This window comes from Acartia tonsa, chromosome 12 (assembly GCF_053477335.1).
Source record: "Acartia tonsa isolate MP-2025a chromosome 12, ASM5347733v1, whole genome shotgun sequence".
Lineage (NCBI taxonomy): Eukaryota > Metazoa > Arthropoda > Copepoda > Calanoida > Acartiidae > Acartia > Acartia tonsa.
The window spans coordinates 26,967,646-26,990,587 of record NC_137271.1 but is presented as its reverse complement, the minus strand read 5'-3'; the positions used below and the strand labels follow the sequence as shown (position 1 = coordinate 26,990,587).

General features: G+C 33.5%; 1 protein-coding gene and 1 long non-coding RNA gene across 2 annotated transcripts in view; one reads left to right on the top strand and one right to left on the bottom strand.

Moving 5' to 3' along the window:
* Window positions 1-18,221, top strand: part of LOC145334777 (uncharacterized) — a 41,240-nt gene extending 23,019 nt beyond the window's left edge. Inside the window, exons 3-10 of the mRNA XM_080180382.1 lie at window positions 13,780-13,856; window positions 14,373-14,433; window positions 14,709-14,756; window positions 14,877-14,926; window positions 15,272-15,322; window positions 16,798-16,875; window positions 17,586-17,679; window positions 18,064-18,221. Coding sequence (XP_080036508.1) covers window positions 14,396-14,433; window positions 14,709-14,756; window positions 14,877-14,926; window positions 15,272-15,322; window positions 16,798-16,875; window positions 17,586-17,679; window positions 18,064-18,157 — 453 coding nt within the window. The 5' untranslated portion in view covers window positions 13,780-13,856; window positions 14,373-14,395 and the 3' untranslated portion in view covers window positions 18,158-18,221. The remainder of the gene's footprint in view (window positions 1-13,779; window positions 13,857-14,372; window positions 14,434-14,708; window positions 14,757-14,876; window positions 14,927-15,271; window positions 15,323-16,797; window positions 16,876-17,585; window positions 17,680-18,063) is intronic.
* Window positions 18,222-19,956: 1,735 nt separating this feature from the next.
* Window positions 19,957-21,539, bottom strand: LOC145334776 (uncharacterized). The gene is made up of 2 exons (XR_013884974.1): window positions 20,610-21,539; window positions 19,957-20,276 (listed from the first exon to the last, which is right to left on the bottom strand). It is a non-coding gene; the product is annotated as an uncharacterized LOC145334776 (long non-coding RNA).
* Window positions 21,540-22,942: the final 1,403 nt, after the last annotated feature.

Genomic DNA, 22,942 nt, shown 5'->3' with positions numbered 1-22,942 from the left:
GAATACTCTTTTTCTACTAAATGAATTTAAAAATTTCAAAAAACTTTTCTAAAAATTAGAGAAAGATATTAATAATGTTAAGAATTTTTAACAACATATTGGCCGATTTTTAAATGAAACAAATTAAAATTCCAACGTATGGCCAATTAAACACAATAAAACAGTAATATAAAAGAACCAATAATATCTCTATATTATTTTTAATTGTATTAGGGAATCACCTAGTATTTTTATAGGGACGGCCCATGTAGGCATAAATTATGTATGTACGTCACATGAGATAGATTGATAGTCCTCCCGAACACGAGAGATTAAAAAGTAAAAATAATTTAGCCAACATTCAACCAGGGATCTTAAGGGATAAGACAATAGACGATAATTATTCACTGATTATGTTTACATTAAATTAAAAGTATTTCAGAAGTATCAATAAATGCATGAGTTTATAAAACTATCCGTTTTTTACAGTTCATTATCTTTCCCTACCCAAATAAACTTCACAGTATACTACTCGATTAGAAATATTACTTTTAGCTTATTTATCTTTTACTTCAAATAAAACTACTTTAGCTCGATTTCTTGAACAAACAGCTTGGTACATAGGGTTTACTAGGGGGAAATTCCTTATGTGTTACCTATGTGGACTTAGGGAAAGTGATTCCCTATGACGCACTTACAGAAAGTGTCTCATGAATAATACTTATGTTAGCTGTGCGTATTTTTCACATATGTAATTAGCTGAGGGAAGTAAGCTGTCATAAGTATTTAAAAGCAATGTTGCCACATTTTTAATTATTATGTTGTCCAATTTTTTTAACATTTTGATTTACACAAAGCCCATTTTGAAGATCTTAATTAATGTCTTCTTCTCTAAATTCCGGAAATAGAATCATAAAATGATAATAGTAAACATAACTATTATTTTTAAGTATTAATATAATTTTATAGAAACAATAATTTAATCAATATAATAACTTTTCTTAATTATTTAGGTAATACAAATATGTCCTTAATTTTTTTTCTCTTATTAATAAATTAAGTTTACAAAGAGTGTAGATAAATTAAGAAAAATACAAAGAGTAAATCTTTATACAAAAGTAACAGGATGTTTATCTGTATGTTCGTCTGTACCAAAGAATAATTGAACAAAATCTTTTTTTGTAGGGACAGTGTTTGTCTCTGTAATATTTATCTTTTTGAGAAACTTCAGCTGCTGAAATCGCTGCCACTGGCAAAAAAATTTTTTTCACCATTTCTTGCCATATATCAGACAATATTGTAACATTTAAGACCATGTTATTTTTTTCCAAAAATTTTCCACTGCGAGAGCACTTAGTAATTTTTTGTAGAATTTTTAATAATAAATTCTAATGTTAGGCTTTTATTTTTATAGTTTGTTAATGGTCTACATAAAAAAAGCAGTTACATCCCCCTTGAAGAAATTAATTAAAACCGTGGTGGGATTAGAATTAATTAAAGACTTTTATTTTCTATATTTTCTTCCATATAGAACAATTTTTATCATTGTTTATTTTAGTTTTCTGGAGCTTTTTTATTTGTGTTTAAATTCTTATCTACAAAAGTACCTTGAAAAACATATCTACTTAATTCTACTCTCCCGAAATTATTGTTATTATGCACAAATGCCCCGTAAAAATCGATTATTTACTCATGTATTTGACAGCTAAGCTTAGAGGTGGGTTCTATAAACAAAACTGTTACGGTATCGACAGCTGCAAATACGGTATCAACAACAAAAATCTGACGCTAGACGTTCAGAAGTCATCTCACAGTATACGCAATCGCTGTAACATATCGCTGTTATGACGTCATCTCACATTGCTGTAGATTTCACAGATGGATCAGGGAGATGAACAGCATCTCACAGTACAAGCTATCAAAAGCTGTCAAAATTCCTGCTTTTGCAGACGAAAATTATGTAAATAAAACAATAAATCATGCATTGAAAGCATGGTTTATGATGAAAAAAACGGGGCATTCCCAACAGATCTCTATGCAGGGGATAAAAAATTTTAAATAAAAATATTTGAATAATTATTATAAAAATAAATATTTTCAATATAAAATTTTTGATAGGTAATGGAAATTAAAATTTTTTTTTTAATTTTGTAGAAAAAAATATTTAATTGAAAAAAAATTAGGTAATCTATAAGTGAATAAAAATTTTTTTTTCCGAGATGGGGGGAATTTTCTTTCCCCCTCTCCCTTCACATTTTCTGTACTTTAAAAAAATAGGCTGAATTGACCAAAATTCAAAGACGACATTTGCTTAACATCCCATTTATTGTAGTTTTGCTGTTGATTTTGTTGTTGATGACAGCTGCAGTATTGCAGTTCTATCACTGTACCATATTACCGTATTATCTCTCACAGTAATGTTTATAGAACGCACCGACACACAAAAATGGCCGCCCGAGGTACTGCAATGTGAGATACCGTGATAGAACAGCAATGTGATAGAACTGTGATCACAGTTCCGACTATAGAACCCACCTTAGGTAAAACAGCTTATTCACATAAGGAATAGCCTGTTTCCCATGTAACATAAGGATTGAATTCACATATGTAAATGACGTCCACTTAGGGAATTTACTTCGGAAATTCACTTCGGTTTTACATCGGGATTGTTCATGATACACTTTTTCTATGAGTTCACTCAGTGAAAGCTGTCATAGGGAAAATCAAATTCTTCAAGAAATCGAGCTTTTATCACAGTTTTTAAAAAGTTGAAAATATCTGTTGTAATATCTGTACGACGCCATATTGATATGAAACCTGTCTGCTGTTCTGTAAATATTGTCGTGTTTTTTTTAGAATACTCTTTGTATAATATTAAAGCCGACGAAATTAAATATAAAATAAGTCTTTTTATTAACAACTAACCACTGCAGTTTACAAAAAATAATTTTATTTTTGTTTTTATTCGTCGACATATTTTTATTGGTCAAAAAAACTACAGCTTCAGCTACACATCACCACCTATCGGGGATGTAGGGATTTTAATTACCAAGTGGTGGGCTCTATTAAAATTATGTAAAAAATAGTTAATTTTTTCTCAGTTATCAGTGAAAATTTTAATTAAAATGCTAAACAAAATATGTATGGTTACTGGCAACCTAAAAATATGACAAAGATGGGATTTTAATTTTGGTTCTCGGCCACGTAGTTAATTTTAGAAAATTTTCACAGAAGCATTGAATTTCTTTCAAAAATTTCATGTAACACAAAATGCCGTTTTCGAAGGTCCATAACTTTTTTGTTATTGAAGCTTGAGGCTTCAAATTTTGTGTATGGGGTCTACTTGTGGCAGTCTTTTAGCAGTTAGAGCGCTGAATTTCTTGCAGGCTTCCTTTAAGGTTATTGCACTGTATTACCAGATCCAGTTCACCGAGCGCCCTAACTAATTTTTTACGATGGGTCTGAATACTACTTTTAGACAGAAAGTGGTTCTGTAAGCAGCGAGTTTCGGGGACGATTAATTTACTATATTGTTGGTAGGAATAAAAAATCTCTAGTGGTAGCATGTCATCTTTTTCCTTAGCGTTTAAAAGTGGAAAATATGGTTTTACAGAGTTTGTGAACCATACCATTAAGTTATCAATATTAGTTTTGTAATAAGATAATTCAGGAATTAGATTTTCAAAATGTTTTTTATCTTTAAGTTCTAACGCTAGCGTAATTTGGGGATCGATCACTAGATATTTTTGGTCACCCTGTTCTCCTTCAAATGTAAACAATGAAATATTAAAGATGTCTACCGTTCGCCAAGGAGAAGTGAATTTTTGTGCGTTATCAGATTTATCATCCGAGATAATTCTATCGTAGCCTATTCTAAGATTGTGATCTAGACAATTGTTTCCCACCCAGTGACTGCCCAGGTAACAGCCCGCCTTTGTTTGTAATAATTCAACAGGCTCAGCCTGGACCCCTATTTGTTTTTCCTCAAATGTCCCAGGGATAAAAATGCCGTTAATGGTTACGCCGTGTCCCTCGCAGGCGGGGTCAATGCCGTTAAGGAGGTTGTTGGGGTAAGAAAGCGTCCCGTTTACAATGAAACGCGTATATGACATCTGGTGTTCATACACTGAGACTGATTTTCCTTCAAAGTTAAATATTTTAGTTTTGGTCATGGTGTAACAGTCGTCATAAGATACGAGGCTCGGTATCTCCACAAGTGCTGGAGCGGCGAGGTGTACGTGGCTATATCTGCCACAATACCAGTAATGAGTACTGGTTCGGAGGTGGCAACGAATTCCAGGTATAATTTTTCTTTCAACCTTTTGAAGTAGGTGAAATTGTTTTTGTTCAATATTAGTAATATTAAGAAACGCAGCGCATTCAGAGATTTTCAAACGCGGGTTTTCGTTTGCTACACATTGAGTCGCATCTATTTGTATTATTTCAGACGCATTTGATTTTGCCAAAATAATAAAAAGCCCCAAGAATCCCAAAATAAATTTACCTCGAGCTCCTGGTGCTTTTGCCAAATGATGCTGCATTTTATTTTTATGCTTCTTGTTTTTCTCTGAAATATGTTAATTCGTTAGTTTTAACGTATATTTTTTTTTGTTTATTTTCATTATTATACATTACATAGATTAAGCTATATACATTTGCCACATTTGTTTTATATAATTATACATTTTATATACATTTTATTTCTTCCTTTTAATTGGGTTATGCAGTCCGATTTGGACGTGTATGCGGTTATCCCCCCCTTGTGACCTAGTTTTTCTTTCTTCTTCTAATATATATTTAGGTACTATGCTTTGTTTGTTAACATTAATAACTTTTTCAGGGCTGGATTGTTTGGGTCGTTGTGCAAAGAAAGAAGCCTCGGACGGGACAGTTTCTTCTAAGAAACTATTTTCGACATGGATGTGAGGACCGGATGACCGATCTGCGCCAGGGAATTCTTGGTCTTTGGGCTGTGGCTCAAATGGTGAGTTTTTTTCCATTATATCCCCTCCCCCATCGCAATCCACCTCCCCTTGGGGTACATCCTGATTAATTTCAGGGTTTTCTTCGATAAATTCATCACTATCGTTATCTAGGTAGGTAAAATCGTCGTTTTCTATACCTTTATTATCGTTTATTTCGGTTTGTCCGGTATTATCTATGGTCAATGTTATTTCCTCAGACGGGACAATTTCTTCAATTGGAAAGACGTTAAAGGAAAGTGTTTCCCCCAATAATTCTACTTTAGAATCTATTTTTCGTATTTTATCTCTACTAACAACTTGGTTAGTTTTTATTGGATTTGATCCAAAGGGACTGAGTTCAAAAAGGGCCTCTGAGAATTTTTTTGTTACAATAAAAGGACCCCCATAGAAAGATTGCAATTTTTTGCTGACCCCTATCTTGACTAGGTTAAAAAAAGCAAAGCATACGTCGTTAACGAAAATGGGAGATGAAGCCTTTCTAGATTTATTTTGAAATTCTAAATAGATTTTAGATTTTTTGGAAACCTGTGCAATAATTTCTTCCAAATTTTTTAGGTAGTTTAAGTAAGACCTGTAATCAATGTCTTGCCTGTTCTGCAGAATTGGTGAAAAGAAATCGAGATTAAGAGTTGGTTGTCTGCCGAACATAAGGTAATATGGCGTATACCCCGTTCTTCTAGACGTACTTGCGTTAATTACAAAAGTGGTCAAAGCTAATTTTCTTGCCCAGTCTTTACTTTCGAATCGGTCATCAGATCTTAGACCTGCATAAATGCTTTGATTATGCCTTTCACATGGGTTACTATTAGGGTTTCTTGGGGGAATAAGTTTAGTTTCGATACCTAATTCATCCATAACTTTTTTGAAAACTTCCCCAGTGAAATTTGTTCCCCTGTCACTCCTCAATGACCGAAATAAGCCGTAGGTGGGTACCACCTGTTCAAGGATTACTTTCACCGTGCTCTCCACGGTGGCGTCCTTGATGGGGTGAGCGATTATGTACCTAGAGAATAGGTCAACTAGGATAAATATGTAACGGACATGTTGTCCTTGAAAGTAGTTAGGGGTTAAAGGACCGATAAGGTCTACCGATACCTGGCCAAAAATCTCGTGACTAATGGCTGAATGGGTGATGGGTTGTTTATGTTTAGGTACCTGTCCTATTTTTCTTAGGCAGGTGATACAATTTTTAATGCGTGATTCTACAAACTTATTAATTCCTATAAGGAAGAATCTTTCATTTATCTTGCGTATTGTTTCGTTTACCCCCTTGTGACCTATAATATTATTATGTGCTAATTCAAAAACTTTATTATATAATCCAATGGGTACGACGGGTCTTTCAATGAATGTTCCATTGCTAAGAGGTTGTCTAAATATTAGAAGTCCTTCCATAACATATAAATGTTCTATTAATTTAAAAAGGACCTCTTTCCGGCCGGTTAGTTCTGCTCTTTCAAAACTCGACAACTTCTTTTTTTCGAATATCCACCTACGAATGTCAGATAATACTTGATCTTTTTGTGTTTCAGATTGCCAGACATTGTGCACACCGACTTCCGACGCCGCATGTAACTCAAAAATCTGGTCTTGGTTGTGACAATCCTGTTCATAAGGATCCAAGGTAAATGAACTAGTGCATTTTTCACAATCTGTTTCCTTATGTTCTTTGCATAAAAATTGCCCTCTAGATAGATTGTCGGCATTGCAATGGTCCTTACCCTTCCTATGAATTACTGTAAAGTCAAAACTTTGGATAAAGAAAATCCATCTCAAAGTTACCCCATTTATTGTTCCTTTTTGCCATTTTTTGTAATGAACTAAGGAAATTGAATCTGTACGCACAATAAAGTTTCTAAATCTTAAATAATGAAGAAAGGTTTTAAGAACAAATACTAGGCATGCTAATTCGCCTTTATAACTTGGATAATTTTTCTCTGCCCCGTTACATTTTTTGGAACATATTCCAATAATTCTTTCTTCACCCCCCTGTTTTTGGCTGAGAATTCCAGCGAAATAACTTGTAGAAAAATCTACATCTACTATAAAGGGGTTTGGGTTATCCCACTGGGGATAGCCTTTACTTATAGAATTTGAGAACATATTTATAAAATTTTCCCAATCTTTTGATAGGAAATCGGTCCATTCGATAACTTTATCGTTTCTGTGTTCATCTAGGGTACAAGAGTTTTTTGCATAGGATGGGAAATAGGCCCTATAATAATTGGAGAAGCCCAGGAAACGCTGGAGTTCCTTGCCTGTCCTGGGCCTGCTCCAATTTTTAATCTGTTCTAAATATGCGGGGTTCATTTTAAGTCCTTGGGAACTGACTATATGACCTAAATATGTACATTCAGATGTGAAAAATTTACATTTGGCTAGATTTAACTTAAGTTTTGCTATTTTTAGGACTCCGAAGAGTTTTCTGAGATGTTTCAGATGTTCCTCGACATTCTTTGAGAATATAATAAGATCATCAAGGTAAGAAATTATAAATTCGTAGAAGCCAGGGATAAGGGTTAGGACTCTGTCCATCAAATGGCAGAAAACACTTGGCGCGTTACACAATCCGAACGGCAGTTTCTTGAAAAGATACTGCCGGTTAAGGGCTGTGAACGCTGTCAAGTGTTTACTTTCCTCTGAAATGGCTAGCGCATGGAAGGCGCTAGTCAAATCGAGGGTGCTAAATACATTGCCAGTGCCTAATTTTTCTAAATTACTAGAAATCAAGGGAAGGGGCCAGTTAATTTTTCGTGTTACACTATTAAGCGCACGAAAATCGATTACGAACCTAAGTTTACCTTCCCCCCCAGCCGTTGGTTTTTTCTTTACCGCAAAGATCGGGGAGGACCACTCGCTGTAGCCCTCCTCAATGACGCCCCCCCTTAACCAATTTTCAATTTGTTCCTTTAATTTGGCTTCGTACAATAATTTAATTGAATGTTTCTAGCCTTAGTAGGTTTAGCCCCGGGGATTAAGTCTATTTTATACTGTAAGAGGTCGCAGTTACCGATATCGGCATCGTCAACCGAAAATATATCGAAATGATCAAGGCATAATTTTACTACCTTTTCCTTCATCCCTGGGTTATTTTTGATTAAGTCGCTATTTTCTAAGTCTAATTTTTCTTTAATGAATTTAATTCTTTTAAGAAGTGTAGTTCCTGACAATTCATTTATTTGATTAATATTTTTATTGCAGGAATTTTGGGGATCCGATTCAAATTCAAAACAATATCCAACTTTAACGTTATTCAGTAAGGTAATATTTTTTCCTGCTAAATTAACAAAATTTACCCAACATTCTCCCTTCTCATTTACATTATAAATACCCTCCATAAGCATCAAACCGTTATGGCTTGTCATTTTAGAATTATTTGGGGATATATACAGCTTCCCATTTTTTCGGCGGGTAGGTATTGTTATTACCGTTGTATTCCCCCCCGGCAGGAATGTTGTTTTCTTTGCTAGTTTTACGCATGTTTTATTTTGCTTTAATGTCCCAGTCCCCCCCTGGTTACTCCAATTTATTCCTGGGATAAGGGAGTTTTGTTCTTTATGAACGTTGTTTGTAGGAATTAAGGGTATGTTTTTACTCTCTTCAACTATGTTAATTGTTGAATTTTCTATTGGAATTTGCTCGCCAGTGGGGAGCTCAAATGAGAACTTATCTAGTAGTAAATTAATTCGATTAACTTTGAGAAATTCATATCCTAGATTTATAATTTTAGACGTCGTTTCAGGGATGTAAAATGTTTCTTCAAATATTTTATCTGATCCATTAAAGCTGAATTTTAAGTTTACGTGTCCTATGATATTTACTGGTTTTAAATCTACAGACAGAGCGCTAAGATTGGCAGGGGTAAATGTGATTTTATTATCATCTAAGATTTCTTTAGAAATAAGGGACCTAAAGTTATTTCCTGTATCCACTAAAGCGTGTTGCAGGAATTCCCCCCCCACGGGATTAAGAACTTTTAGTTTTGCACAGATCGGCATTATAAAATAAATTATATTTTTAGTCGAAGCCTAAGATGCATATCTTCCAAGATCCCAACCCCAGCGGTTAAACGGTGGTAATCCTCACACAGAGATTTCCTGTGTTCCAGGTATAGTTGTCTGTTGAATCTTTTTAAATAATGAAATGTTTTAACAATGTGGTTAATTGTTAAAATAATTTTATATAACTTCCTGGGTTTCATTAAGTTTTTATTAAGCGCTTTTTAGCTCGAGAAATTTCTTAATAAGCATGAGAATGTTGATAGTTCTAAAGAAACTACTAAACTTTAATACGGGTCCTTATTTATATACTTGGATATATGATAAAAACCTATCGGAGTAAAATTGAACTAAAAAATTTTGAAAGATTGAAAGGCTACAAAGTAGCTTAAAAATAAGTGTTCAGCTTGCAACTAACAAGACATTAAAAACAGACTGAATTATTTTTTGATTTCTGTCTGTATTTATACAAAATATAGTTTTACTAGTTTAGTACTTGGTTCACAATTTTTAAATAATATAAAGTTAGCGCTGAATTACAGCTCAAAAAATATTAGATATGACTAATATAATAAAGAGGATCAACCATGACTGATTTATTATTCTGATATTGTTAGTATTTATACTTAATTTTTCCACCTATGGGGTAGAACAATATGCATTTACTTTTATATAGTGGCCCTTTATTCCGCTGATTATCCTAGCAGAAGTTAATGGAACTAAGATATTTTTAATTTGCTAGTAATCCCAGCGAAAAATAATTCAATCAAATATTAATTGAAATAATTTAAGATTTTATTAATCACGTTTTGAGTGATTTAAGTTTTTAATTTTTAAATGCTGCTTGATTGCAGCTCAAAAAATCAGAGAGGAAAAGATAATTAAAAATCTTTCTGAACAACTGAATTAGATTTGGATATTCGCTCGTATTTATACAGATTTTCCAGTAGACCCCCTTTTATATGGATCCCTATTTATATGGACCGCGGTAGCACTCGAGGCGACATCTTTCGGATACATAATAAATTAAATATAGTTCTATTATTGTCACTGTGCAAAATACAATGATATTAACCCATACAAATCCGTTATTATACATAATTGCTGAAAAATGGACTAAAAATGTGCAACTTTCAAATAAAATTGATACTGAGGCTTTAGCTCTAAAATCATTGTTTATATACAGATAATTTGCTTACAGTCCCCTAGCGGTTAAAAATCGAATTCAAATATTTTAGATTCATATGTATATACACTTAAAAATATACGCTATTTACATTTTAAATAGATCATGCGATATCAAAAATAAATACTACTAAATAGAAAATAGTTATTCACTTGTTGGCTTCTTTATAAAGACTATTAATTTTAAAAAAATGGAAATATTAAGTGCATGTGAAATGCTCCTCAGGTTACCTCCCTATTTCCCCCAATTTCCTGTATCAGCTACAGTTGGATAGGGAAAGGAGGGGAAGGAGTTTATTTTGTGTTGCTTAGTCATACTTAATAATAACAATTTGTTTTATTTTTTCGCGCCAAAGCATTGCCTGGTAAGGGATATTTGATATTAAGGAATTTGCAAGTTTAGCTTGACATGGGATATTTTGTTTATCTTTCATATCAAAATATGAAATTCATTCAGCCAATTTTTATTTTCTAGGATAGGGACAATTAATATTGCATATATCCATTTATTTTTTTACATATAATGGACGTGATTTTTAACAATCGCTTGTACATGTTTATCTATTTCAGATTCATCGCTGGCTTCCTGATCCATTTGGTTGATAGTTTTACGCGCATACTGCTCAGGTATTTTATTACTATTACCTGGAGCTTTTCTAGGTGGGGTGAATTTACTCCGTGTTTTACCAAAGTGGGACTCAGGATGTGGGGGCTCCCCAGCTTTCTTTTTGTTGCAATTCTGCACTACATGGCCAGGGATATTACAATGCCAGCATTTAATATTTTTACTCCTCCCATTAAAGACTCCTATGACGCCCTCGATTTGATCCCAAGCAATAGGATCATCCTCATGATCTACCCAAGAAGGAACCTCGTCAGGTTCTTCGGTTAAGTTTTCCTTATACACTGCCGTGTTAGTGGGGGTATTATCTTCGATAATGCTGATTATGGGTTGTTTTTTTGTTTCCGCAGAATTTTTAGGTAGGAACATTTCCATGGCTTGGGAATAGCAAGCCGAAAGGTTTTCCTTGCTAATATGGCCAGACCCGTCCCAATTAACGTATCTTTGTCCGAGGTTAATAAGTTTATTTAAGTAAGCGTTGTAATCGTCCAAAAATTGCATATTCTCAACATAATTGGCCATGTCCATGGCAAGGTTGGTATACAGCAGATTTTTGCTAACGTTAAGGTAGAATTCTTTCCACTTCTTTTTAGGTATGATGCCAGGATTCATGAGTTTGAACACCCTAAGTTTGTTTTCAAAATAGGTGTCAAGGGGTTGATTAGTCTCCTGTTTTAGGTTGTAGAAGTACTGCGAGGCTACTTCTGGATCCGAGAAAGGAGTGACCAGCCTCCTGATCATAAGGCCTGATTTCTTTCAGGCGTAATTAGGTCTCCTAATCGTTCCCCTCTAGAGTCATAAATTCGCTGGTATAAAATATCCTTAAAAAGGATTGGGTCACAGATTCTGTATGTCTTTGCAACCCTCCACAAATTAGAAAAGAAATTATCAAAGTCGGCCCTGCCGTCCCACCTAGGGGCATCCCTCGCAAAGTCGGAATCCCATTTTTGTCCCTTAATAAAGCATTCTTTAATAAAATCATCGTCGGCGGCGCTAGTTGTTGCCGTCGCGGGTGTGCCTGGTGTGTTTCTTGTAGAGGGTCTTGTTGCTACATTGGGTGCAGACCGTGTAGGTCTACGGAGGGGCTCTAACGACTTAATCCTATCAGGGATAAAGGGAAACCTTTCTAATAAGGTTTTTTCGCATTCCGTTAGGGAAGTTTCTCTTACATTCATCCAATTGTCATTATCCGCCGGACCTACAAAGCCTACAATTGAATAAGCCATACAACCTGGGGCTGTAATTCTATCCTTGGCGACCCATTCGGTCACGTTTATCCTTTGTTGGACCGATAGCCGGTCATAAAAAGTGGCATTAATTGAGTCATCACCTATGGTGTTAAAATGAGTCGTGTTGAGACTTTCGTTTAACGTTTTTTCCGCAAACAATGGGCCTAGATTTCCGTCCGCTGGGAGTTTTGATACCCTACGTTTTAGGTCTAAGATGTCGGTATCGGCTAATAATCTGCGATGTGATTCCGTGTCCTTAAACCCTGCCCATTTTGTTTCTATTTCGAGCTTCATAATCTCGGATTCTTGTTTTATTATATCTCTATAATGTGACGAGTATTCGTTTAATTTAACATTTAACGCTTCCGTTATGAGTTCTTTGATTTTTTCAGGGGAAAGCGGGTCTGACTGCGGCTGCGTGTTATCAGGGACGGCCGAAGCCGGCGGAGCCGGCGGAGTTTTGGTTTTATCATCCCCCTTCTTGGCATTATCGGTCATGGTGCTGGAGTGTAGTGTTCGTTAACACTGCTTTGTCTACCACGAACTTTTTTAAGAACTTGGGAGTATCCCTTTCTTCCTGTTTTAGGGAGAAAATATGGAAATGTGTGAAATTAAATACTAGTGTGAAAATAAAAGGCGGGTTCCTTTTTATCTTTATTTGGCAGTTTGCCACGAAATAATTATTAGCAATATTCTGTAACAAATTGTTACTATAAACTGTTTCCGTGAATAAACTTAGTTATCAGGAAAATATTAATTTCACTTTGCAATCGAAGCTACTTTACAGTTTAATTTTGTCTGTACGTTAATAATTATCAATACCTTCCCCCCTCAAAAATTGAGTGGTAGACAAGACTGCGCCAAAATGACGTATGAGGGGATGTACAGACGCTCAAATCAGTGAGCTCTTTCCATCTGGAATTGATCTGCCTGTTAATCCGCAGGCTGGCGCTGTCTCTGAAGACCCAGTCGCCACGGCTCCCTGCGAGGGCGTGTTGGCCCTCCAGAATGCTGTTGCTCCAGAGCCTCCAGCAGCTCCAGAAGATCCTACTCCCTCAGAACCCAATCCTGTTGATATCGTAAAGAGGGCTATGGCCGCAATCGAAGAACCTGCGAGTACAACAGCAACCCGCAGAAGCAGGCGTGCAGGTCAACTGTGAGGGAATATTTCATATTCCCTCAGAAGGAGGCGAGTGTGGCATTCTCCATTCAAGTTTATGCATTTCCATCCCTGTCCACATTCCTATACTTCTCTGGCTGAGTCAGACCTCCACTTGTAACCGCCATTATACTCCATCCTGCTGTGTTGAGGGGCTAGTTGATTTTATGTAGGCCTTGTGTGAACATCTCACCACCAGCTTACACTTGGTAGACTGTATACCTATATGCTAGGTTGTCGACAGTCTTAGTCCCATATTCCTGTGCACGTGGTTTTCTGTCCTATACAGAAAACGAGACGTCCAAGCCTTTAATTGATATCATATTTAAATATATCCAATAAATAATAATCCCATTAATCTGCCCATTCTAACCAGTTTAATTGCTTAATAAATATTGTATTTTTTAGAAATACCTTTGTTATATTATTGATATTTAATTGTGTCGAAGCTACTCTATACTCGTATTCCGGTCTGTCTGTACATCCCCTCATACGTCAGTATATTCTACTTGTCTTCTATTTGTCTATCTACCTTTTTAACAACCTATCTACCAATCGACTTTCTTTATATCTCGTAGGAGTACATCTATCAATTTCATAATCTATTTATCTATCTATCTAGATTAGTATTCTGGGCTGAAGCCTGTTTAATTCTCCTGTTTGTATCATGTCAACCTACCAGGACTAATCAATATAAAGGTATGAACATAGCCACTCACTTTGATAACCTCTTGATGACAGATCAGGTCTTATTTTCGTGTATCTCTAAACAAAATCTTGCAAGAGACGGTTACACGATACTTAAATTCTCTCTGTCTGGGAGTTAAATAATATGCATGGTAATGAGTTGCGCCTGTTTTGTGCCAAAGCATATCCTCTCTACTCTAACTATTTTTGTCGTGCATCTGACATCATCTAGTGCACAGCAGTAGGAATAATTGTTAACGTCTTTAGTTATGACACTATGTTAGGCCGAGATTTGAAATAATTACGTATCGGATTGGTTGAAGGGTTAAGGTACTGAGGTGTGAAGTTATAAAGAGGTGCGCGAAGCGCAGCGAAGTTTTGAACACTCTTGCAAAGGATTTGTATTGGGACTATGAACAACCCGTAGCCCTTGTTGACACTCAAATCATTATAAAAAAGGTGTTGCAATTTTAACAACTTGTCATTGGACTTAATCATCCTTGTTTTATTATTTTAATATGTTTTTAGCTTGTGAAAGTCTAGATTTTGGTATGACCAAAGAAAAAACTCTTGCTGGCCCCTTTTTAGTGTGAGTAAAATCAAATTCTAGGATATTTCAAATTTGAAGAAGCAAAGCTATTCTATAACTCTGGTGTCTGTACGTCGACACCTCAAAGTTTAACTGTGGGAAATATATAATGAAATCTGTCTCTTCTAAGCGCCAATCTCTTTTTCAACTGATTAAAGTACACACAAACATCTACAGCAAATATAATATAGATTTCTTTTGCTGCATTCCAGTCTATTGTTATTTGTAAAGTGATTTAATTGTTAACCTTTGTCATAATATTTGTTTTAAATTAGGATGTGGTTCATTGCAGTAAACCTTGTTGCTATTTTCTGTAATTTCAGGTGGATTTTAAAAGTCATAAAAAGCACGACCAATCAGCTGAAAGAAAATTTTTCTGATATAAGGAAAAAATAATTTTTGTTTAATTGTGTTAATTTAATGAAAAATATTACTCTGTTTAGACTGTTTGTTTTCCTAAGAAAAAACACAGAACGAAATATGGCTATCCAAGGTAATTTCTTCAATTTTTTCAATTTCAAATATTATCATCGTTAATCAAAGCACAAGCGGTTGCGCCCCCTAGTTGCGTATAAAGTGCATGTTTATCCTAAAGGAAAGGTGGGGGAGATTGGCCCACTACCTTAAATTTCATCTAAATAACACTCGATATATTTTTACTTGGATCTTACAAGAGATCATCATGTTCTCTAATAAAGTTAAACGCGCATTACCCCATTCCCTTCTACTGCATGGACGAACTGACCAGTAAATGAGGTTAATATAAGCAACCTAAATTGACGACAAATTTTCCACTGTGATAATATCCACGTATATTGTACATCCATTATTATTTTAGAACAAGACAGAATACGACAACGAACAAGAAACTTAGTTCCAGCAAAGATAGGTAACAACACTCCTTACTCTGTGCAATTATACAAGGGGATCTTAAGGGATAAGACAATAGGGCGACACATCCTCAATGATGATAAACAAAAGCATCACTGTTGTAGATTACAATTATTGGTGGAAAAGTTTGGAGACTGCAGTTTTAAGCTAACAAAACATAATTTAATTAAAGTAAATAAAGCTTTAAGTGATATTTTGAGTGATTTTTTGAATGATAATGTTTATAAAACATTTTATCAATGCACAAAAAGTACAATTAGTCATTAAGATAATCATTCTGCATTTTATTCTCCCTGGTAAATAGTACATTAACCCTTAACAGTCGGGCCCCTTGCCGCACCTTAATCGGTCGGAGGGGGGGGCGTAATCAGTTCCTATTAGAGCTAGAGAGCTAATTTTTTTTGTGTAAGTCCCATGTTTGATAATAAATTTCCGACCTTGAGTAAGTCAAAGTCAATTTTCGCTTCCCCTTTTATTTAACAACCTTTGTTTTTAGGTCCTTTTTTACTTAAAAATTTCAAATGGCTGTAATTTTCTTTCTTTTTTAAGCTAGAAGAACAATTTTTTGCAGAATATGTTTGTCTTTATGTAAACTTTATATTAGAAATATCAAAATATAAATATCAGCGGCCGCAGCTGTACTTGGCAGCTGCCAGCCGCCGCAGTCGGCGGGAAAACGGCGGAGGATCTTTATGAAATTTTAATACGTTTTGTAAACATGTAAGAAAAGCTTAAGTTTAAAATTTGAAGTCTCTAAGTCAAAAATTGCGGCCACAGAAGCCTTTTAAAGATTTCTGGAGACCTGGAACCTGAAATTGACTTGAACACCTGTATTTCATATGAGGATGTACTACTAGAGGATCTTTTAGTGTTTTGGTAAGATAAAATGCTTTGTTTAAGTTAAAAAAATATTTTTGCTCTTTACCTGGATGACCCTGCCAGGTTTGCTGGCTGGTTCCAACTCTCAGTTATGTGTCATACCCATACTTAAAAAGTCACGCAGTTTGGGCTCTTTATCTTTCACATACAGAAAATGAGATAGAAAAAACTGGACGGAGGGGCGTTCAACACCCCCCCCCCCCCCGACCGTTAAGGGTTAATTTATTTTAACAAAAATCTAATAAGTTAAAGAGCATTTTTGTGTCATATTTATTTTTAGATCTAACATATCATAAAATCTTAGTTATAACTAACATAATTTTCTTAATTGTTGAAACATATTCTTAAAAATTAAAATAATTTTTTGAATATTAAACCTGTTATATATACTTTATATATTACTAGTGACTGCGCCTTTAGCATCTAACATATTCGAAGGGTATGAATAGGAAAATAGCCTAAAACAAATTAAAGCCTTAAATGGAGAACCTTATCGGTTTAGTAGTTATAGAAATCTTAACTTTCAGACAAAAACTCTTACTACTTTATGTAATTTTTGCTTTTTCTAGGTGTCTAAAATATGATATTGTTTAGGTCTACTTCATATCATTGTTTGTATATTACTATCAATTTTTCACATTGCCTTTTCCATTTCTGATACTTTGGATCTAGGTAACTTTTTTTCATTTGTTTCAAGAAGTAAAGGTATTCGACATCAGACGACATTTTAATCTTTTCCCTAATAATTATATTTAGTTTGAACTCAAGAATGTAAATATTGGGGGAAAGTTAAGTTTTAGATTATCTATCATTGTTATCTTCCTTTTTAGTAGCGATGCTACTCTATAATTCGAAATGTCCGTCCGTCCGCCCGCCTGATAGAGACAAAAATTAGGAAACATGATTTTCTTGGCTCCTGTAAAAGATATAAGGCTGAAACTTCTTGTCACTATTCCCATCAATATGAAGCATAAATAAGTTATTAAGTATAAAACATTCGTAGCGGTCGGACTGATTTTAAGCAGCTTTTAATTAGGCATAATAAATCTGTGGTAGTCTGACGGCTTTAGAGCAGCTTTCCAGCTGCTTTTCTTTTTACAACTTTCAAAGACATAACCTTATTTTTCTAAGGTTTCGTAATTTTAAGTTTTTTTTGTATATTCTCTCTCTTTTCTTTGTTATGATAACAGATAATCTACTCTTTAACTCACTTTGTCCGTTTGTCTATTTCATAATAGATTTTGTGCTTTGCTACTTATGGATGTTGTCATCCTTGTTATATAATACAAAAATCTTTTTGTTTTTAAAGTTGCTATAAAGGAAAAGATTCATACTTTTTGTACAGACAAACGGACATCCTGTCACTCTATATTTTTATTAAGGAGAAAAGGCGCTATTACTTGGATTTCTGTATGATTTGGCCCATTGTTTACTAAGTCCTGTTGTCCTACTAGCTGGATCTGAATTAATTCAAAGGTGAAGAAAAACCAAGAACATTCATTAATAATATATGAGAATAGTAACTTATCGCATGGTATCATAGACAGTTTTCCGCGGTTATTCAAATGAAAAAAAAATACTAGATTAAGAGCGGTTTTGTTAGCCCCGAGTTACAAAATTGGTATTACTTTTATTTTATTTTATTAGAAGTGTCTGTGATATGATGCTATACTTGACTTTTCAGTATGGCTGAGAACCGGATATGATCCTGCGGATATTATCTGTTTCGAAGCCATACTGAAAAAAAAACATTATAGACTGACTACTGACAGTGTTCTATCTTTTATAGAAGCTGAAAATAATAATTACATGTCTTAAATACAGTTCAGACTCAGTAATTGAAATATGAATTTTTTACAGGAAAATTCGATCAATAAGCTGCCTACCTACCAAGCGTAGTCGACAAATTCAACCTGCGCCCCCAACCACACAAGATACTTCTGCTTATATGTAAATACGTCGTAGACAAAACAAAAGAATATCTTATCTAACTACTTGTATGCTTGTAAAAAAATTTAATAAATAAGTTACTATTATGAACTAAACGGATTTTGTTTTCATTTTACTTATTTTTTGACCTAAGACATTTGAATCCTCTTAAGTAGCGGTGAACAGCCGCTAGACATCGGTATGCGTGTCTATAGAGGTCAAATTAGAAATTCGTAAGCTATGCCACTAAATAGACATACCTAATGACTACTGCATGCTTCTCTCAAGTTTTATTGAGATTTGCTCATTGGTTGGGGTGCTAGTTCGATTCCTAGATTTTTAAGTTTTCATAGTTTTCTCGACTCTTAATCAAGACACACGGTCGGATTTTTGGGGATTAAATAAGTTAACATTATTTTACATATTTCCATGATTTCCATTTGCTTATCGGTTGAGGTGCTAAATCGATTCCTAGATTTTCTCGTTATAAAGTTTAAAAGGTTTCGTGATTTATTTTAGTTTGATGTTTTTTTTTAAGACACAGCTCTAAGTTCATTTTTTCCTTAAAATGCTCATCCGTAAATTTTCGGCTTTGCTACTTGTGGATGTTGTCATCCTTGTTTCTATCTAACCTAGTAAGAAAAAACTGACCGATTTGGATGTTTTAATTTTATTTCTGAATTTATTTCTTTATATTGTTTCATTTAAATTGCTGCTAAGAATTTAGTTAAAGAGGAGTTGCACAAAAAAGTACGAATCACATGTCCAAACTATTTTATACTGGTCAAAAATATAGAATTAGATTAATAATAATAATAGGACATAAGAAATACAAAACATAATTAAACATAAAGTTGGGTGAGTGCGAAAAAAAATAAAGTTTCAATTAGAGAAAAATTATTTCAAGTTACCGCTTTAGTTATTAATAAAAAGGGAAAATGACATATGGTGGTTCAAAAATGTATTAAACTGTCAATAATATTTTGGAAAAACAACAAAAATATACACAAAATTTTGCTTTATCTAAACAAGATTTTTAAAAATAAATATAATAATAAAGTCAGATTGACAAGAGATATCCAAACACTTTTGGAAAATAACACAATAAATAATGTTTAGCATGTTAAAAGCAAAGTTGTGCCATTTTTTTAGTGTTTGAATAATTCTCTCATTTGACTCGGTGTAATTGTCAAATTTTCACCATGTTGGGAACAATCAAAATATAATTCCTTAATTTCTAACATTGCAAATACTTTTTTTTTAACTGTTACATTTCAAAAGCCTTATTGTCCTCTCTATGCCGTGATTCTCAAACGCCCCATATTTTTTTTACTAAAAACCTAGTCATGAGTGTCCCATTACTCCCACAGATTGACCATGAAGCGTAAGATAATCTAGGCATGGTGGACTAAAAGCTTTATCTTGCATGAAAGACTTTGAAACCAAGAAAACTCAATTTCCCAGCCGATAATTAAATCTCTCCGTTTCAGAAACTCTTTAATGGGTTGGAGTTTAAGGTCAGGAAAGATTTTTAACTAGAATTGATAAGGCTTTGTGATGCCAATAGGATTTAGGCTATTTTTTTTTAATGATGTTTCAGCCTTTTTTCCTGTTTGAGCAAGACAAAGCCTTTGGATGACAACAGCCAAAGGTACAAGATTGTACCCTTTTATTCAAATTGACTGCAAGTACATGGGGTTATAAAAATGTAACTTTACAAACTACAAAAGTAGCTTTTTTCAGTTCATTATTAATAAAACATGGGCATATTGTGATAAATTTAGCTGTTCATTTATAATAAAAATTTACCTAATATGCCCTGTGTTTAAGATGGTTAATATTATCATTATCTGACAAGAATTTAAAAAAATAAACATACAACATAAATCATTAACCTCCAATTTAAATATTCTTCATTACATATTTGGTTTTAATGAATAAAAGAAAATAATAAAATGAAAAACTAAAATTGATGGTAATGAACCACTTATTTTTTTGGAGACAAGTACATGAAGATGTTAGGACATTTTTTTTATAATTTATATTGTATATGATAAAATAAAATAACTGTGTAGGGGGGCGTCAAGTATATACATAAAATATACTTTAATGCCGCACATTACAAAAAAAATTAACATAATTTACTGGATCATTTGTATTAATAATATACATGTGACACAATTAAGAATAAATCAGAATGAAAAAAAAATAAAAGAAATTTGGCATTTTATTCTGAATGAATAATTGGTAGCAGTTTTTTAAAAGTCCACTTTTTGTGAATAAATTACTGCTAGTACATAGTACAATGCTGGCGAATTTTATTTTCATAAAAAAGCAGAACATCATTGCAATTGATAAAACTAGTGTTTGATTTAATAAATATCAAAAAATAAGAATATGAAAAATTCTTATTTTCTTTCAATTTTTAAAATAAAACCGGTGTAATTATAAATCATGGATTAGAGTTGAAATATTACAAATTTTCTGATTATTAATATTATTATACATGTATATTTTATTCATTTATGTGGTTGACAATAAGTTTTTTGATAATATTTGAAACATAATTCTATAATGTGTAGTTATACTATATACAATTTAAACATTCATACAGCAATAATAAATTTTCAAGTAATTCTGGTCGGAAAAAGAAAAGATAGCTATCTGCTTCTGAACAAATAACAAGAATTTTTTTTAAGAAATAGAAAAACATTCATTTACTAGCATAAACTAGAAAATCCTTACATAAAAATTCCTATGTTTAAAAAAAAGCTGAAAGGGCTATTAAATTATTGCATCTTCCAAAATGCAGCCACCTAGGGGCTGGTCTTCCCATTTTTGACATTTTCCGGTGAAAAATGTTAATGAAACACTGTAATGTTCCTCCATAGATTTTACACCTTCCAAACAAATGTTCCGACCAGAGCCACGTTGTATAAAAACCCCCCCTTGGTAGCGGGGCTACAAATCTTCCAAAGCAACGAAAAAGGGTCAATCCATGAGTAGGTCCCAAAACTCAAAAGGACTCTCATTTGTTTGAAATGCATGATTATAGCCCTTTGCTGTATACAACTATTGGGAATTTAAATTTTCATAAAAAGCCATTGCTTAACATTCAAGCCGAGTTCCATGAATTCCCCAAAAAGAGGCCATAACAACAAATTAGTTTGTACTCGTACGACGTGACGCGTACTTACAGTACATTTTGTTGTACATCCTTCTTTCAATATGGATCATCATTCTGTACTATCGCCTCAAATCAGCAGTAGCAAAATTATTAACCAAAACAAAATTGAAATAAAAAAAAATTGTAATCATAGGAACTAGATAATGTAAGGCTTTCATATCATTCAAATATAATATATAATATTAATATATGTATTAGATATATATACTCAATCTCACATCTAAAAAACTGTTTAAACATTTGCTTCAGCTCACTATGAAATTACTCACTCATACCGAATAATATTGTAATTATTTTTTTATTTAAAACAGCCTATGCAAATAAGTTTTTAATACAGGACAGAATGAATGGAATTGGGGTGAACATTTATTTTCATTACTAAAAGTTTAGAAATGAAATCTTTTTAATAAGGGATAGTTAACTTTTTTAGACCTTTAAGATCATTCAAAATCAATCACACATCAACTTTTAAATAAACCATTCTTGAGATCCTAGCTGTTTTTTTTTGAATTCAAGACATTCTTTTGTAAACTCTTTTTAGAAAGGTCAAAACAGTTTTAAATGATCCCTTAAGAAAAAGAAAAATGTTCAAATACAAGAAATACAATTATTCCTAAGACATATACTATAGAAATATGAGCTTAAAAGTAATTGCTGTAAGGCAAACAAAAGGGGCTCAAACTGGTTGCCACATGTTGAGAATACGGTTTCTTAACACCCCAGTAAAACAAAGGATTTGTGAATCAAAGGAAATTGGACGAAAGGATTTTAATAAAAACTTTTTTAGCTTGTACTTTTTTCATTGATCACATTTAGAAGCACACTTTCTTATGAGAAAAGCTGGCTTTGTTTTAAGTTGTTGTATCTATCAAATGATAAAACAAAACTACCAAACCATGGTTACCAAATTCTCTGATAGAATATTTTGATTTTGAATATTAAAGCACAGTGATGCTATAAGACACTGTTATGAGTAAGAATGAATGTATTTTTGTGTGTGTGTGACTCAGATGGGAGCTGGGGTTTTTCTTTGGCTTGAAAAATTAAGCAATATCTCAGAGGATTTTAGTAAATTTGGCGGCTTTTAAACATACAACAAGTTAAACCCAAAGTCAGAAAATTGTTATGTAAATAAGATAGTGCGCATAGTATTGACACATTGCCCAAATTGTTAAATATAGCAATGTAGTTTTTTTTAAAGGAAAATTATTTTACTTTAAGGACTTGTGTAGTATATATTTATATTATTATTATATTATTGTGTTGAATTCAACTAGTATGGGAGTGAAGCAAATAACGGTGAAGTGAATTATTCCTGCGAAGTCTAAACTGCAAAACAGAGTTAAAGCCAGAAAAAAATGTGTTAAGGAAAGGAATATTTTTCTTAATAAGGCTTCTCTGCTTGGCAGTAAAGGTTACACAAGTTTAGACATCAGAGCTCAAAGCTTGCAGTAAAATTTTGAAATATATCAATAAATTAATTTAAATAGATTTAACAATGAGCTTTGATGGCATAATTCCCTTCATAATTTACTTACAATCTATGCCCAACCATCCAGGGGGAGAAAGGAGGGTGGATTTTACAACACCCTCCCCCCACACCCCTGGATTATTAGGGGTTAA